General features: G+C 46.3%; 1 protein-coding gene across 1 annotated transcript in view; it reads right to left on the reverse strand.

Annotated features, from left to right (window-relative positions):
- Window positions 1–11,910, reverse strand: part of LOC116967685 (nck-associated protein 1-like) — a 183,726-nt gene extending 171,816 nt beyond the window's left edge. Inside the window, exon 1 of the mRNA XM_033014275.1 lies at window positions 11,618–11,910. Coding sequence (XP_032870166.1) covers window positions 11,618–11,713 — 96 coding nt within the window. The 5' untranslated portion in view covers window positions 11,714–11,910. The remainder of the gene's footprint in view (window positions 1–11,617) is intronic.
- Between the last annotated feature and the right edge of the window lie 6,784 nt (window positions 11,911–18,694).

The following is an 18,694-nucleotide window of genomic DNA, read 5'->3' on the forward strand; positions in this document are numbered from 1 at the left end:
GGAATCAAGGGATACAGGGAGAAAGCAGGAGTGGGGTACTGATTTTGGATGATCAGCCATTTACATATTAACTGGCTATGCTGGCTTGAGGGGCCGAATGGCCAACTCCTGCACCTATTTTCTGTTTCTGTTTCTATTTTCTATGAATGGCGGTGCTGGGTCAAAGGGCCAAATGGCCTCCTCTTGTACCTATTTTCTCTGTTTCTAAATCCTCCACTATGACAACCCTGTTAGGTTTTGGAGCTGTATGTAGCTCCTTTTATATTTGTTTTAATTCCTGTGTATTTGAGAACAAAACCCCAAGAAGTTTGGTTTTAGCATAAGTCAGAGTTTACTGTATCAGGCCACCAGCTGCACTAACATCCTGAGGCAGGATGTCAGGCAGGAGACTGCTGAGAGAAGCTTGCACTACGCCAGGAAGTAAAGCTCATGAGAGCGACAAGCCTGGTGATCTGTGGCTCGGCAGCACTTCAGCTGGGTGGGAGTAGCAGAAACCTTAGGCCAGGATAACTTTGCCTTTGGACTGTAGCTATGAGCACACTCGCTGACACACACATGCACAGACACATTCATGCAGAGACACACACATTCACCAACACAGACACACACTCCAAGACACTCATTCATGCAGAGGTGCCACACACACACACACTCACAGGCACACTCACTGACACACGCACAGACAGAAACACAAAAGACACACACACACCCACTCACAGACATACATTCATACAGAGGTGCCCCCCACACACATTTACAGAGTGGCACACACACACTCAAGTGCATACAGAGGTGCCCCAGACACACACATAAAAGCACATGCACACAGACAGCGACACACAGATACACACACTCACTGACACACGCTCAGAGACACTAAAGACACACACACACACACTCACGTGCATACCGAGGTGCCCCACACACACACATAAAAGCACATGCACACAGACAGCGACACACAGACACACACACTCACTTACACACATTCCAACAGAGGCACCCCACACACATACACACAGGGTGAAATTGACATAGACACGCAGAATCAGAGTGACACATGGTGACACTCATGCAGAGATGCACGTGCACACACGCAGTGAAACTCACCCACACACACTAACAGAGGGAAAATCACAAAGACATACACACACAAAGCGACAGACTCACTGATTGATGCACACACACACACACACATACTGTAAAGTGACATTTATATAGATATAGATATGCACACACATAGAATGGCACACATATGAACACATGCACAGTGTCACACACATACACAGCATCACACACACAAAGAATGACATACACATAGTGTCATACAGCATGGAAACAGGCCTTTCAGCGCAATGGCATACCATCTAACCCCTTGACACTAGGCAGTCCCAGACTAAATGAGGAAATTAAAATCCCCTACTGCAACAACCATATTAGTCCGACAGCTGCCTGTATTCGCCTGGCAATTTTGATCTTCTAATTCCCATTGACTATTTGGGGCCTGAAGTTAACTCCCCACAAGATGATCATCATTGCGTTTTTATTTCTCAGTTCCACCCATGTAGCCTCACTGAATGCATCATCCCTAATGTCATCTCTGACTACTCCCGTGACATTCTCATTAATAAAGCAAACCCCCTTGTATTTTACCCCCACCTAATCCTGTGGCAGTTATACCCTGGAAAATTAAGCTGCCCGGTTGTGTTACACACACCGAGTGAAACATAGATAGTCTTTTACACCCACACACACACAATGACGCTTACAGACACACACACACACACACACACACACACGCACGCACGCGCACACACACGCGCACACGCGCACACACACACACACACACACACTCATACAAAGTGGAAACAGTCCCTTCCACCCTGGCCGCCACAGATGCACAGTGGGTACAGCTGCTACCTCATAGTGCCAGAAACCCTGCTTCGATCAGGCCCAGCTCCTCAAAACACGCAATCAACTTAGTAAAATACGACATGACTGTCTGCAATTAACATATTTTCTTCCAAATGGGAATAAATCCTTTTCTAAAGAATCCTCTGCAACTAGCAGACCACTAGCATGCAGATAAAGCCATGCTACCTATACCTAATTAGCCCATTTTCTAATTTTTGATGACCATTTTTGCAATCTACAATACCACAAACAGGGGGGGACAAAATGATGCAGTGGTAGAGTTACTGGCTTACAGCGCCAAAGACCCAGGGTCGATCCTCACTACAGGTTCCATTTAATAAATTCCATAAATTAACCCCAGTGCGTAGGAAATAATTAGTGTACAGGCGATCCTTGGTTAGCATGGACTTGGTGGGCTGAAGAGCCTGTTTCCATGCTGTATCTCAAAACTAAACTGAACTTTAGTGTCATCTGTAAATTTATTAATCATGCCTTCTACATTCTCTTCCAAATTTATTGATCTAAACCACAAACATCTATGGGCCTAGCACTGTTCCCTGAGGCACACCACTGGTCTGAGTTATCCAGTGCGAGAAACAACCTTCCACCATCTCACTCTCCTTCCTTCCACAAAGCCAATTCTCTATCCAGTCAGCTAGCTCTTCCTGGATCCCATGCAATCTAACCTTACACACAAACTCTGATTACAGGGCAGCCACGGCGGTGCAGAGGTAGAGATGCTACCTTAGAGCGCCGGAGACTCGGGTTTGATCCCGACTACAATGCTGTCTATACAGACTTTGTACGTTCCCCCCTTGACCGTGTGGGTAATCTCTGCGATCTTCAGTTTTCTCCCACACTCCAAAGACGTACAGGTATGTAGGTTAATTGGCTTGGTGTATGTGTAAAAGGGGCGAGTTTTGGGCACCATGTTATGGCAAAAGATGTTGTCAAGCTGGAAAGAGAGCAGAGAAGTTTTATGAGGATGTTGCCTGGATGCGAGGGCCTGAGCTGTGGGGTGAGCTTGAGCCAGTAGTATTCTATTCCTTGGAGCACAATAGGGTGAGGAGTGATCTTATCAAGGTGTATAAAATCATGAGAGGATTAGATCGGGTAGACTCAGTCTCTTGCCCAAAGTCGGGGAATCGAGAACCAGAGGACATGGGTTTAAGGGATGTTGGGAAAGATTTAGTAATAATCTGAACAGTAACTTTTTCAAACAAAGGGGAGTAGGTGTCTGGAAAGAGCTGCCGGAGGAGATGGTTGAGGCAAGTACTATCACATTGTTTAAGAAACATTTTGACAGGTACATGAATAGCACAGGCTTAGAAGGTTATGGGCCAACACACAGTTAGGTGGGACTAATGGAGAGGGAGAGTTGGCGGGTGTGGACAAGTTGAGCCGAAGAACCAGTTTTTCACACTATATGATTCTATGAGAGGTGGCAAGGAACATTAATGCCTCAGTAGTGGCAGGCAGTGATTCGCTGCAACTATTCTCAGTCTAAAAGGCCGACGGTCTAACAGTGGGCGCGGGACAGCATTCGTGCCCGGTTATGATTATCTCCAACTAGAGCGAGTCTAACCATGAACTCCAGTAGAATTACTATCGTCAAATACCCTATGACATTTGTTCTCCGCCACCAGATGCCCTTGTCCCTCTTCGTTGGAGAGGCTGTGGATTGGGAAGGTGCTGTTGGAGTAGCCTGAGCGAGTAAAAGTGGTGCATACTGTAGACGGTGCACACTGTAGCCACTGTGTCGGTATGGAGGGAGGGGTATTTATGGTGGGGGTCGGGGTGCTTATCGAGCAGCTGCTTAGTTGAGGAAGGAGCCAACCTCCTTGACCCTCAGGGCCACACTCTTCCCGGATGTCATGGAGCCAAGCAGCAGGAGGATCTCAGTGAGCCAATAGACAATAGACAATAGGTGCAGGAGTAGGCCATTTGGTCCTTCGAGCCAGCACCACCATTCAATGATCATGGCTGATCATCCACAATCAGTACCTCATTCCAACCTTCTCCCCATATCCCCTGGTGTGGTCTCACTAGGGCCGTGTACACCTGCAGAAGGACCTCTTTGCTTCTATACTCAACTCCTCTTGTCATGAAGGCCAACATGCCATTTGCTTTCTTCACTGCCTGCTGTACCTAGCAATGTTACAAAATTTTGAGATTTTAAAAATCAAGTCTGTAATTTATCCCATCAGATAAAGCATAAAAATAAGTTTAATTTGACACCTAATTCACTTTCATATCTCAAGTATTTAAAAAGTTATGGCCATTTTCATACTCGTAAATGAGCATCTTCCCTATTGATTTTTTATGGACATAACAAAAAAGCTGTGATCGTGAACAGTCAAAAGCCCATAACTTTCTTAAATATTAAGAGAACTGAATGAAATTTTCAGTTATCATAGATTGAAGCATTCTGAAACAAATATAAATAATCTTACTTGGATGACCTGAAATTAAAGCATATAATTAGTTAGTTACCTAATTGTAGCTAATTTCAGACTTCAATTACTAGATCTAAACATCTATCCATTTCTTAATAAATGATTAACATTTTTAAATAGCCTAAATGTCCAAATAATATTCACAAATAATTCACAATAACACATGATTTTTAAATCTCATTTACATTAATTTATAGGCCAAATGGAAGGAATTCAGTGTTCAATTGCTGTAAATTAAAGCCCATTTGAAATCAGCTTTCCAGTGGGTCCCTGTGAACGCGCTGGTTTAGAACGTTCACATTGCGGTAGATTTGTGCCCCCAAATGCCCAGAAAAATACTGCGGAATATAATGGGCCCAAAATGAGCTACTCGCAATATTAAACTTTGTATAAAGGGATCTTAAGAAGCCCTTTTTAATGTAAAAATATACAGCCTACCTTCTACTATTTGCTCTATGAGACCTTGCGGTTGCTGGTGGTCGCGGGTTTAGAGATTGATTTTTAAACTACTATAACTATTATACGAGGCCTTTAAAACTAATAATAGCTTTTGCGACGGGGTCTTCCAGCGATTTTTCGTTAATAATTAACTAGGCTGAACATCTTCGATTTGAACAGCCTAGAGAAAATCGCGTTTTAAACCCGCCCCCCTCTAAACGGCGCCAAAATCGCGCACACCCGCAGCGGCAGATTTTCAGCGACGCTTCAGGTAGGCTTTGCAACATACCTACTGTACCTGCATGCTTACTTTAATGGACTGATGAACAAGGACCCCCAGATCCATTTTACTTCCTCTTTTCCCAACTTGACTCCATTTAGGCTCACATGTATCCACATTAAACTGCATCTGCCATGCATCTGCCCACTCACCCAAGCTGTCCAAGTCACCCTGCATCCTAATAGCATCCTCCTCACAGTTCACACTGACACCCAGCTTTGAGTCATCTGCAAATTTGCTAATGTTACTTTGAATCCATCCAAATAATTGATGTATATTGTAAACAGCTGCTGCCCCAGCACTGAGCCTTGCGGTACCCCACTAATCACTGTCTGCCATAGTGAAAGAGACTCTGCGATCTACTCTGGTTATGATGCGCCAGCACTAGCAGGACCTCGCTTTGACTCTCCTGAAACTTCGGATCTCACACCCCCTAGACATGCAACGGACCCCAACTCATCCTACATCACATCTACGTCTTCAATCAATGATTCCTGGCCCACGTGAACTCCACCAAGGACCTTAAACTCGCCCGCCTCCAGGCCGCTCCTGCCACCGACACTCCGCGACTCAACCGCCTGCAGGCCCCGGGCCCCAACGCTGGGCTGCGCCACCTGGCCGAACACCACCAGGCCGAGTCCCACGACGCCATCTTGGCCACGAGGAGCAGCTCCAGCACTCACCGCCTCCCGGACTGAACTCAGGCCCGGAACATCGAGGACGCCGCCGTCGCTGATCTCCACGTCAATGCTGCCGCTGACCTTCAACTGCCCACCGATGTCGCCTATCCTCGCTGCCTCACCGGGCCCGCTGAACCTCGCCACCTCACCGACCATCCGCCCACAGGGACCTCCCACAATATGCCCGCTGACCCAGACTCCTCTCCCCGCGGGCCTCCACAATCCACTCCACCGACCCTCGCCACTCCACTGCTCTCCAGCACACCGCAGCCATCGCCTTACCCGAGTCCTACGCTCAGCAGCAGGCCTGAAGCTTCCACGCTGCAGACTCCTACTCCACGGAATTTGACTGTGTGGTCCCCTAACCCAGGGAACCTCAGTGGTTGTTCCACTGGGTCTTCCCCCTCAAACCATGTGACCCCAGCTCTTCCCCACCCCCAGTATGGTCCTTATACGCCCTCCCTCACTGACCAACCACCACCCCCCCCCCCCCACCAGACATCGCCTCTGCCCTAATCTACTCACCTGCCTTCCTCCGGCCCCAACCCCCATCCTTGCCGTGTGTTCACCATCCCCCCCTTACCGCCCCCCCCTCTCTGATACCGAACAGTCTGTCCTCAGCAGAGGCCTAACCTTTGTCCCCCTCCGTCCCCACCTCAATATGTTCCCCGCCCGCCACAATGTAGAGCTCTTCTTCCATCACCTCTGCCTCAAAGCGTTTTTCCATGAGAAGCAGTCCTCGCCCCCCATTGATGACCCCTTCTCCCGTCTCCAAAGGACCCCCTCCTCTTGGACTCCAGCCCCGCACGGCCCGATTTTACTTTCTCCCTAAAATCCACAAACCTGACTGTCCTGACAGACCCATTGTTTCTGCCTGTTCTAATTCTACCAAACGTATTTCCACATAGCTCGACTGCATCCTATCCCCCTGATTAAATCCCTCCCTACCTATGTCCAAGATCTCACACGCTCTTCGTCGACTCCATTCTCTAGGCTCCAACTCCTTCATCTTCACCATGGATGTCCAGTCACTCTATACCTCCATCCCCCACCAGGAGGGTCTCAAAGCCCTCCGTTTCTTCCTCGTCCGGAAAAGCAACCAATCCCCATCTACTGATACTCTCCTCAGCCTACCGGAGCTGGTCCTTACCCTTAATAACTTATCGTTTGACTCCTCCCATTTCATCCAAATACAAGGCGTAGCTATGGGCCCGAGCTATGCCCTGCGTCTTTGTAGGATACGTCGAACAATCCTTGTTCAAGATGTACAGTGGCTCTATCCCTGAACTCTACCTCCGCTACATCGACGACTGCATTGGTGCTGCCTCCTGCACCCACACACAAATCACTGACTTCATCCATTTCACCACTAACTTCCAACCGGCACTCAAATACACCTAGACAATTTCCGACATAGTGAAGATAGCCAGTAGGATCATTGGTGCTCCACTACCTTTCCTGTTGGAGATCTATCAGAAGCGTAGCATCCGCAGAGCCATCTCCATTATTAAGGACCCCTATCACCCATCACACAACATCTTCGCTATTCTGCCTGGGAAGAGGTACAGGAGAATCAGCTGCAAAACCAGCAGGATGCTACACAGCTTCTTCCCACAGACAATAAGACTGGTTAACGGACTGTGTCCCCTCCCCATACATCATATACTAACACATCTAACCTCGCCCATACTTTGACAGCTAGGCACCTGTCAAAGCAAAGCCACTGTTCGGTCTGAATGTCTGTTTTTAGTTCAATTTTTAGGCCTATTTTTAGATAAGTTAATTTTAATTTTAAAGCTGCATGTATTTGTTCTGTTTTTATTAACTGCACTGATGGGAGCTGATTGAGAAACAATTTTTCATTTCTTCTGTGTATGTAAGTACTCAGTTAAAATGACATTAAAGTAAATACTGAAATACTGAATACTGAATAAGGACCATCCCCTCATCCCAATTCCTCCGTCTACGCCGCATCTGCACCCAGGATGAGGTTTTCCACATCAGGTCATTGGAGATGTCTTCAGGGAATGTGGGTTCCTCTCCTCTACCATAGATAAGGCTCTCACCAGGGTCTCTTCTATAACCTGTGACTCTACTCTCACTCCCCATCCCCCACTCGTAACAAGGGCAGAGTCCCCCTTGTCCTCACCTTCCACCCTACCAGCCGTCACGTACAACAAATAATTCTCCGTCATTTTCGCCACTTCCAACGTGACCCCACCACTTGCCACATCTTCCCATCTCCTCCCCTGTCTGCTTCCGCGGAGACCACTCCCTCCGTACCTCCCTGGTCAATTTGTCCCTTCCCACCCGAACCATCCCCTTTCCGGCACTTTCCCTTGCAACTGCAAGAAATGCTACACTTGTCACTTTACTTCCCCCCTTGACTCCATTCAAGGACCCAAGCAGTCTTCCCAGGTGCGGCAGAGGTTTACCTGCACATCCTGCAACCTCATCTATTAAATCCGCAGCTCTAGATGTCAGCTGCTCTACATCGGTGAGACCAAGCGTAGGCTTGGCGATCGCTTCGTCGAACACCTCAGCTCGGTTCACAATAACCAACCTTTATCTCCCGGTGTCTCAGCATTTCAACACCCCCTCCCATTCCGAATCCGACCTTTCTGTCATCGACCTTTTCCATGGACAGAGTGAGGACCACCGTAAATTGGACGAGCAGCACCTCATATTTCGCTTGGGCAGTTTACACCCCAGCGGTATGAACATCGACTTCTCTAATTTCAGGTAGTCCTTACTTTCTCCTCCCCTTCTCAGCTCTCCCTCAGCCCACTGGCTCCACCTCTTCCTTTCTTCTTCCAACCCCCCCCCCCCCACCCTCACATCAGTCTGAAGAAAGGGATTCGGCCCAAAACGTTGCCTACTTCCTTCGCTCCATAGATGCTGCCTCACCCGCTGAGTTTCTCCAGCACTTTTGTCTACCTTCGATTTTTCAGCATCTGCAGTTCCTTCTTAAACACGTTAATCCCTACTCTTTGTTTCTTGTCTGCCAACTAATTTTCTATCCATGTCAGCACTCCACTCCCAATAACATGTGCCCTAATTTTGCCCACTAATCTCCTATGTGGGACCTTACCAAATGCTTTCTAATAGTGTCAGGTACACTATATTCACTGGCTCTCACAAGTCCATTTTCCTGGATACATTCTCAAAAAATTTCAGAAGATTAATCAAGCATGATTTCCCCTTGGTAAATCCATGCTGACTTGGACCCATCCTGTACTGTTATCCAAATTCGGGGTGTTCAGTTCTGGGGACAGATTGGATAGGCTGGGTTTATTTTCCCCAGAGTGTTGCAAGCTGAAGGGTGACTTGGTAGAGGTTTATAGGTTGCTGAGAGGCAGAGATAGATTGGATAGTCAGATTCTACCTCCCATTCCAGGGGTAGCAAAGCTAAGAGGCCATAGTTTTAAGATGAGAGGAAATTGTCTTAGAGAGGACCTGAGGGGTTAGTCTTTCAGAGATTGGTTGATATCTGGATCTCATTGCCAGAGGAGGTGGCGGGAACGGATACAATCAGAGGCACACAGACAGGCACAAAGAGGCAAGATGGGGACAGATAATGTCTGAGAGTAGGTGGATAGAATCAGTGTGGATGGGCACGGTGGTGGGCTGATAGCCTGTATCTGAACTGTGCACCATGTTGACTCCATGACTCTGCCTGTCCAGAAGTGGAGAATGCTCTGGGACCCCTGTTGGGCTGGGGTCACCACGCCACGTGGGAGTGTCTGTGTGGGAGACCTACTCCTGCCAGCCTCCTGCTTACACAACGACAGACATGTCCACACCTGTACTGTACCCCATTGTTATACAGCGACAGACCCATCCCCATCGGTACTGTACCCCAATGTTATACAGCACAGACCCATCCCCACCGGTACTGTACTCCATTGTTATACAACAACAGACACCGGTCCCAACTAGTACTGTACCCCAGTATTGTACAGCAACAATCTCATCGTCATAAAGGATTGGAGTAAAATTAGGCCATTCAGCCCATCAAGTCTACTACACCATTCAATCATGGATGATCTATCTCTCCTTCCTAACCCCATTCTCCTGCCTTCTACCCATAGCCTCTCACACGTACTAATCAAGAACCTGTACCAAGAACCTGTACCAAGAACCTGTACTAACCTGTACCGTCCCCACTGGGACTGAACCCCAGTGTTGAACAGTGAAAGACCCATCACCACTGGTACCGTACCCCAGTCCTATACAGTGACTATCCTGCGCTCACCGATACTGTACCCCAGTATTATACCGTCACAGATTCATCCCAAGCAGAACTGAATCCCAGTATTATACGACGACAAATCCATCCCCATCAACACTGTACTCCATTGTTATGCACCGATGGACCATCTCCATGTAGCTATTTCTCTGTGACATATTTCTTTAAAGAGATACAGCATTGAAACAGGATAATGTGTAGGACGGAACTACAAATGCTGGTTTATGCTCCCTCAGGGTCTGAAAAGGGGACTCGATACACAACGTCACCCATTTCTTTCCTCCAGAGAGGCTGCCTGTCAAATTGAGTTACTCCAGCATTTTCTGTCCAACTTCAATGGAGACAAGCCATGTGGCCCGTCAAATCCATACCGACCATCGATCGCACCAGTCCTAGGTTTTCCCAATTTTGCATCCACTCCTTACACATTAGGGACAATATACCGAGGCCAATTAACATATAAACATATAAACCTGCATGTCTTTGGGAAGTGGGAGAAAACTGGATCACCTGGAGAAAAGGCCGCATTTGGAATATTGTGAGTAATTCTGGGCACCATATCTGAGGAAGGATGTGCTGGCTCTGGAGAGGGTCCAGAGGAGGTTTACAAGAATGATCCGACTAATGAGTAGGTTATCATATGATGAGTATTTGTCGGCACTGGGCCTGTACTCACTGGAGTTTAGAAGAATCAGGGTGGACCTCATTGAAACATACAGAATAGTGAAAGGCTTGGATAAAGTTGATGTGGAGAGGATGTTTCCACTAGTGGAAGAATCTAGGAATAGTGGTCTTAGCCTCAGAATTGAAGGATATTCTTTGAGGAAGGAGAGGAGGAGAAATGTATTTAGGTAGATGGTGGTGAATCTGTGAAATTCTTTGCTACAGAAGTCTGTGGAGACCAAGACAGGATATTTTTTAGGCAGAGGTAGATTCTTGATTATCATGGTTGTCAGAGATTATGGGGGAAGGAAGGAGAATGGGGTTTGGAGGGAGAGATAGATCAGCCATAATTTAACGGTGGTAGACTTGATAGGTCGTTTGGCCTAATTCTACTCTTATCACTTATGACCTTACCAAACCCACACGGTCATTGGGAGAATGTGCAAACACTGCACAAACAGCACTAGAGGTCAGGATCGAACCTGGTCTCTGGCGCTGTTAGACAGCATCTCTACCTGCTGCCATTTCTGAGCCAGTGCTTCCAGATATCACCCCGAATGGTCTGGTACAAACTCTAAACATCATCTCTTCTCGTGGAAATCTTCCAACCTCATCAACTCCTTCATCGATCAGAACACAACTCGGTCTGATCTTAACAAACGAATCCAATCGTGGTTATGCTACAAACATCAAAATTGATCCCAAGATCACCCATGTGAATGTACCACACCTCGTTCCCCTGCATTGATATCTTGCTGTCATTCCCATCAAACACAATTTGCACTTTACTATCAAAGTTATATCCACAGTTATATCCTTTAGACAGTTAGATCCTCAGCTTAGCAAGATGACTTCCCTTTAATGGGTGCTACAAACCTTCTGTTATATAAATAAGGGAACTATGACTGAAGTGTACTTTCTGAACACATATACTCACCTTTTTAATATTGTAAATCCGGACGAGGATACCTCTCCCTCGATCATTCAGAATGGAAAGTTTTTCAGCAAACTTGTGCTGCAATATTCGAGACATTCTTGCTCTAGAGCAGTCGTTTCAGCCACAGCGAGCAGACGCAGAGTCTCCAGAGACTGAGGTGTCTTACAACATTCGCCGGCCCGTCTCCCTCTATCGCTCATTGGCGGAGCAGATCGCTTTGCAGAAACGAGAAGTTGCTTGAAGCTTTTGACATGTTGTTTGCCTCTCGAGCAGCTCTGCTCCCACAAGCCACTTCCTTCCTCTTGTCTCCGTCAAACACAGCTGTCACTGACCGCCATCTTACAGCTCAGTGACACAGGTCTGAGCAAACTGGAAACACAGGCCTGGACAAAGAGGCAACGGGCTGGAGCAGTAGGCACAGGCCAGGCTTCGACACCAGATTTCAGGCAGTGAAGAGGAAGACCAGAGTGCGGACTGCTGGGCAGATAACGGCAGCTCACCTAATGGCACAAATGTAACTGGGGAAAGTTCAAGACCAAAACAATTGCAGCATTATTCAGCATCAATAATGGAGAAAGAGCTGGCAGGAGGTGATGATTGTTCACTAAGGTGATGCCTTCACACCCATTGCCTCTTTACAACCGTTATATGCTGGGCAGAATGTAGAGACATTCATGATGATATTGCCAAGTTACAGGGAAAGGTCGAGCAGGCTGGCACTTTGTTCATTGGTGCCAGAGGCAGAGGGATGATATTATAGAGATGTATAAAATCATGAGGCAATAGATAGGGTGAATGCACAGAGTCTTTTACCCAGAGTAGAAGAATCAAGAACCCGAGGGCATAGGTTTAAGGTGAGAACTTAAAACAGTTCATGTGCTGCACTGTTCTATGTTCTTAGTAGAGCACAAGAACAGGCCCTTCAGTCCCCAATATCTGTGCCAAACATAATGCCAAGGCCCATGTTTTATCTACCTTCACATAATACCCAGCATATCCATAGGCTTATCCATAAGCCTCTTAAATGCCACTATCGTTTTTGTCTCAACCACCAACCCTGGCAACATTCCAGGAACTGCACACCCTCTGGGTAAAACAGTAGCCCTGCATTTCTGCTTTAATCTTTACCTCTCTCACAAAGCTATGCCCTCTAGTGGTTGAGCAGGGGAAGATTTAATAGGAATCTGATAGGCAACTATTTCACTCAGGTATATGGAACGAGCTCTGGAATGTACAATAACAATATTTCAAAGATATTTGGACAGGCACATGGATAGGATAGATTTAGTGGGATGTGGGCAAAATGTGGACAAATGGGACTAGCTTAGATGGGACCAGCAGGGCCAATGGGCCTGTTTCCTTTGTATAGAAACATAGAAAATAGGTGCAGGAGTAGGCCATTCGGCCCTTCAAACCTGCACCGCCATTCAATATGATCATGGCTGATCATCCAACTCAGTATCCTGTACCTACCCCCTGATCACTTTAGCCACAAGGGCCACATATAACTCCCTCTTAAATATAGCCAATGAACTGGCCTCAACTACCTTCTGTGGCAGAGTGTTCCAGAGATTCACCACTCTCTGTGTGAAAAATGTTTTTCTCATCTCGGTCCAAAATGATTTTCCCTTTATCATTAAACTGGTAATCATAAACAAGCAATCGCCCGCTCCGCAATGTATCCAGCGCTGCGCCACCGATGCTGAAGCTCTGGTCCGGGTCCCCGGCAGGACAGGCCGCTCCAATCCAGGTGGTAGGTCACGAGGAGGGGGGCGAGGATGCGACTTGGAGAATAGGCGCGTCCTCGCCAGTGAGTGACTGGGATACGGTTTCCCCCTTACCCTACCCCTCTCCCCCACATAGAAAAGCTAAAGTAATCTCCAAAACAAACTTTTAAAACTTTTTAGATGTGACTAAAAAGCTGTAGATGTTGTGTATATAGTTTAGAACAAGTTAGGGCTTTATTCTTTGGAGCGCAGAAGGTTAAGGTGGGACTTGATAGAGGTCTTTAAAATGATGAGAGGGATAGACAGCGTTGACGTGGATAAGCTTTTCCCACTGAGAGTAGGGAAGATTCAAACAAGGGGACATGACTTGAGAATTAAGGGACAGAAGTTTAGGGGTAACATGAGGGGGAACTTCTTTACTCAGAGAGTGGTGACTGTGTGGAATGAGCTTCCAGTGAAGGTGGTGGAGGCAGGTTCATTTTTATCATTTAAAAATAAATTGGATAGTTATATGGATGGGAAAGGAATGGAGGTTATGGTCTGAGCGCAGGTATATGGGACTAGGGGAGAATGCGTGTTCGGCACGGACTAGAAGGATCGAGATGGCCTGTATCCGTGCTGTAATTGTTATATGGTTATATGGTTATATGGACTTCAGCAAAGCATTCGACAAGGTTTCACATGGTAAGCTGCTCTGGATGGTTAGATCGCATGGGGTCCAAGGAGAGATAGCTGAATGGATAGAAAATGTACTTAATGGATAAAAGCAGAGGCTGATGGGGAAGGTTGCTTCTCGGACTTGAGGCCTGTGACTAGTGGTGTGCCTCAGGGTTCAGTGCTGGGCCCGTTACTGTTTGTCATCTATATCAAAATTGTGGATGAGAACATACATGGCAAGATTCGCAAGTTAGCAGATGATACAAAAGTGGGTGGTTTTCCAGATAGTCAAGATGGTTATGAACAATCGCAGTAGGATCTTGATCGATTGACAGGTGTGCTGAGGAATGGTTGATGGAATTTAATACAGAGAAATGTAAGGTGTTGCATTTTGTGATGTCTAACATGGGCAGGACCTACAAAGTAAATGGTAGGGCTCTGGGGAATGTTGTAGAGGGATCTAGGAGTGCAAGTGCATGGTTCATTGAAAGTAGAGTTGCAGGTAGATAGGGTGGTTAAAAAGGCTATTGGCACATTGGCCTTCATCAGTCAGAGTTTCGGCTCAAGTCCCTTCTTCCGAATAGTTAGACTAGACTCCTCTGACTAGTCAAAAGAAAGGTCTCGACCCAAAACGTGACCCATTCCTTCTCACAATAGATGCTGCCTGTCCCGCTGAGTTACTCCAGCTTTTTGTGTCTATCTTCGGTTTAAACAAACATCTGCAGTTCCTTCCTGCATATATTGAGTAGTGAAGTTGGTAAGTCATTTTGCAGTTGTATAAGACATTTGTATAAGGCCGTATTTGGAGTATTAAGTTCAGTTCTGGGCAGCATGTTATAGAAACGATGTTGTCAAGCTGGAAAGGGAAGACGTACGAGGATGTTACCAGGCGTCTGAGCTACAGGGAGAGGTTGAGTAGGCCAATGCCCATTATGGGCCCTCAAGCTGCGTTCACGAGTCCGGAGCCCCCTGAACTCCGCTGGCCCCCGACCCCTGACTAACCCCCGGGACGTTGCACCCCATCAGCTTTGGGCCCGTTCAGTGCCTCCCTCCCCGCCCCCCCAGGTCATTCCCCTCCCCTCCGTCCCTCCACCCCACGTCATCATAATGATGCGGCACTATGGAGCATTGCAGTCCTAAGATGATGAAGAGGCCAAGTGGATTTGAGTATAGGAGCAGGGAGGTTCTACTGCAGTTGTACAGGGTCTTGGTGATACCTGACCTGGAGTATTGCATACAGTTTTGGTCTCCAAATCTGAGAAAATACATTCTTGCCATAGAGAGAGTACAGAGAAGGTTCACCAGACTGATTCCTGGGATACACATTTTACAAACTCCAAACCATCCAGCCCATTTACAGAATGTGTTTCCCAGTCTATGTGTGGAAAATTGAAATCTCCCACAATCACTAGCTTGTGCTTACTACTAATATCTGCTATCTCCTTACATATTTGCTCTTCCAATTCTCGCTCCCCATTTGGCGCTCTATAATACACCCCTATACGTGTTGCTACACCTTTCCCACTTCTCAGTTTCATCCAAATAGCCTCCCTAGACGAGCCCTCTAATCTATCCTGCCAAAGCACTGCTGTAATATCTTCCCTGACAAGCAGTGCAACACCTCCACCTCTTGCCCATCCGATTCTATCACACCTGATGCAACGAAATCCTGGAATATTTAGTTTCCAATCACAGCCCTCCTGCAACCATATTTCACAGCTCATCCACCTTTCTTACAATGCTCCCAGCATTAAAATATACATATTTAAGAAACCCACCGCCTCTTATTCTCTGTTTATTTTTTTTTTCTTCTTTCTCGCCTAGATTTTGGGTCCGAGTGCTTCCCTTCTCTGCCTCCTGCCTCACACTCTGTCTTCTAGCTTTCTCTTTTTGAGTCCCTCCCCCCAACCTTTCTAATTTAAAGTCTCCCCTGTAGCCTTTTGAAATCTCCCCGCCAGGATATTGGTCCCCCTCGGGTTCAAGTGCAACCCATCCTTTCTGTACATCATTTTCACTTTTTTCATTTCACTATTTTTCTTTTCGTTTGTGCTTTCTCATCTTTTATCATCTCCCGTTTGATCTTTCTGCCATCCACTATTTTGTCTCTTTCTCAATTATTTATATGTTTCTCTTTTGCGTCTTTTTCTCTTCTTTTTGTCATAATTTTTCTCTCATTTTACTGTTTCTCTCCTTACCTTGTTACCTTTTTCTCATTTCCTATTTCTCTCTTTCTGTTTTTTCTCTCTGTTTCTCACATTTTCTCTCTCTTCACTGCTTTCTTCTTTCATTTTCCCTCCTTTTTTGTGTCACAGTCATACAACATGGAAACAGGCCCTTTGGACCAATTTGCTCATGCCAACCAAGATGCGTCATCTCCACGAGTCACACCGATCTGCATTTATTCCTTGTCCTTCTCAACCTATCCTATCCATGTACCTAGAGTCATATAGTCATAGAATGATACAGTGTGGAAAAGGGCCCATCGACCCAACTCACCCACACCGGCCTACAATGTCCCAGCTACACTAGTCCCACTTGCCTGCACTTGGTCCATATCCTTCCAAACCTGTCCTATCCATGTACCTGTCAAACTGTTTCTTAAACGATGGGATAGTCACAGCCTCAACTACCTCCTCTGGCAGCTTGCTCCATACACCCACCACCATGTGTGCGAAAAGGTTACCCCTCGGATTCCTATTAAATCTTTTCCACTTCACCTTGAACTTATGTCCTCTGGTCCTCGATTCCTCAACTCTGGGCAAAGGCTCTGTGCATGTACCCGATCTTTTCCTCTCATGATTTTGTATTTCTCTATAAGATCTCCCCTCATCCTCCTGCGCACTATGGAATAAAGATCCACCCTACTCAATCACACCCTTTAGCTCACATCCTCTATTCTTGGCAACATCCTCGTAAATCTTCTCTGAACCCTTTCAAGCTTGAAAATATATTTTCTATATATGGTGCACAGAACTGAACACAATATTTTAAATGCGGTCTCTCTAACATCTTATACAACTGCAACACGACCTCCCAACATCTATACACAATACTTTGATTGATGAAGGCCAAAGTGCCAAAAGCCTTTTTGTCCACCTTATCTACCTGGGACTCGATCTTCAAGGAACCATGCACCTGTAGTCAATAGATCCCTCTGCTCTATAACAATGCCCAGAGGCCTACCATTTACTGTGTTGGTCCTGCCCTTGTTTGACGTCCCAAAATGCAACACCTTACACTTTTCTGTATTAAATGCAATCAACCATTCTACCGCCCACCTGGCCATTCAATCCAGAACCTGCTGCAATATTTCACAACCATCTTCACGATCTGCAAAACCACTAACTATTGTATCATCAGCAAACTAGCCAATCTTGTCCTGTATTTTCTCATCCAAATCATAGATGTAGATGACAAACAGTAGCGGTCTCAACACCAATCCCTGAGGCACACCACTGACCACAGGCCTCCAGTCTGAGAAGCAACCTTCCGCCATCACCATCTGCTTCCTTCTTTGGAGCCAATTTGCTATCCATTCAGCTATCTCTCCTTGGATCCCATGCAATCTTACTTTCCAGAGCAGCCTACCACGTGGAATCTTGTCGACAGCTTTTTAAAGGTTATGTACACAAAATCTACAGCTCTGCCCTCATCAACCTTTTTGGTCACGTCTTCAAAATAATTCATCACACTTGTGAGACACGACCTCCCACGTATATAACCATGCTGACTATTCATAATCAGCCCTTGCCCATCCAATGCCTGTGTAACTTACCCCTCCAAATACTCTCCAGTAACCTACCAGCTACAGATGTTCAGCTCATTGTCCTATTCCCAACATTTTCCCTGCAGCCCTTCTTGAAAAGAGGCACAACATTTGCCATCCTCCAGTCTTCTGGCACCTCTTCTGTATTTAAGGGCCTGTCCAAATGTATTTAAAATGCTGCGATAGAACTGTTGTCCTCTGGTGACTCGTACCATACACCAACTGCTCTTTGTATTAAAAATGTGCCCCTCAGATTTATTTCACCTATCACAAACCTGTATCCTATGGTTCCTGCTTTTACTACTCTGGGAAAAAGACGCGTGCAAATCAGACTATTGTAGCTGGGACATGTTGGCCGGTGTTGGCAAGTTGAGCTGAAGGGCCTGTCTCCACAGTGTATCACACTGTGACTAAGGAAGAAAGAGAAAAGGGGGAAAAAGAAAAGAGAGAACAATATTTTAAAAGGGGAACATAAAAGGCAAGAAAGGGGAAAAGGGAGAGAAAGCAGAGGAAAAGAGACAATCAAGGGAAGGGGAGAGAAAAAGAGAGATTGAGAAAGATGAGTGAAAAGGACAGGAAAAGGAGCAAGAGAGAAAATAATAGAAAATGAATGCCCACACCGGCCAACATGTACAAGCTACATTTGTCTCACCTGCCTGCATTTGGTCCATATCCCTCTAAACCTGTCCTATTCATAAACCTGACTATATAGACAAAATGCTGGAGCAATTCAGTGGGACAGGCAGCATTTCTGGAGAGAAGGAATGGGTGACCTTTCAGGTTGAGACTACTTCAGTTCAACAATCTGTTCCAGGCGAAAATCAGTTTTATCTTCGAAAAACAATTCCTTCCTACACATGTACCTATCCAACTGTTTCTTAAATGTTGGAATAGTCCCTCTCTCAACTACCTGCTCTGGGAGATTGT

This window comes from Amblyraja radiata, chromosome 41 (genome assembly GCF_010909765.2).
Source record: "Amblyraja radiata isolate CabotCenter1 chromosome 41, sAmbRad1.1.pri, whole genome shotgun sequence".
Taxonomy (NCBI): Eukaryota; Metazoa; Chordata; class Chondrichthyes; order Rajiformes; family Rajidae; genus Amblyraja; species Amblyraja radiata.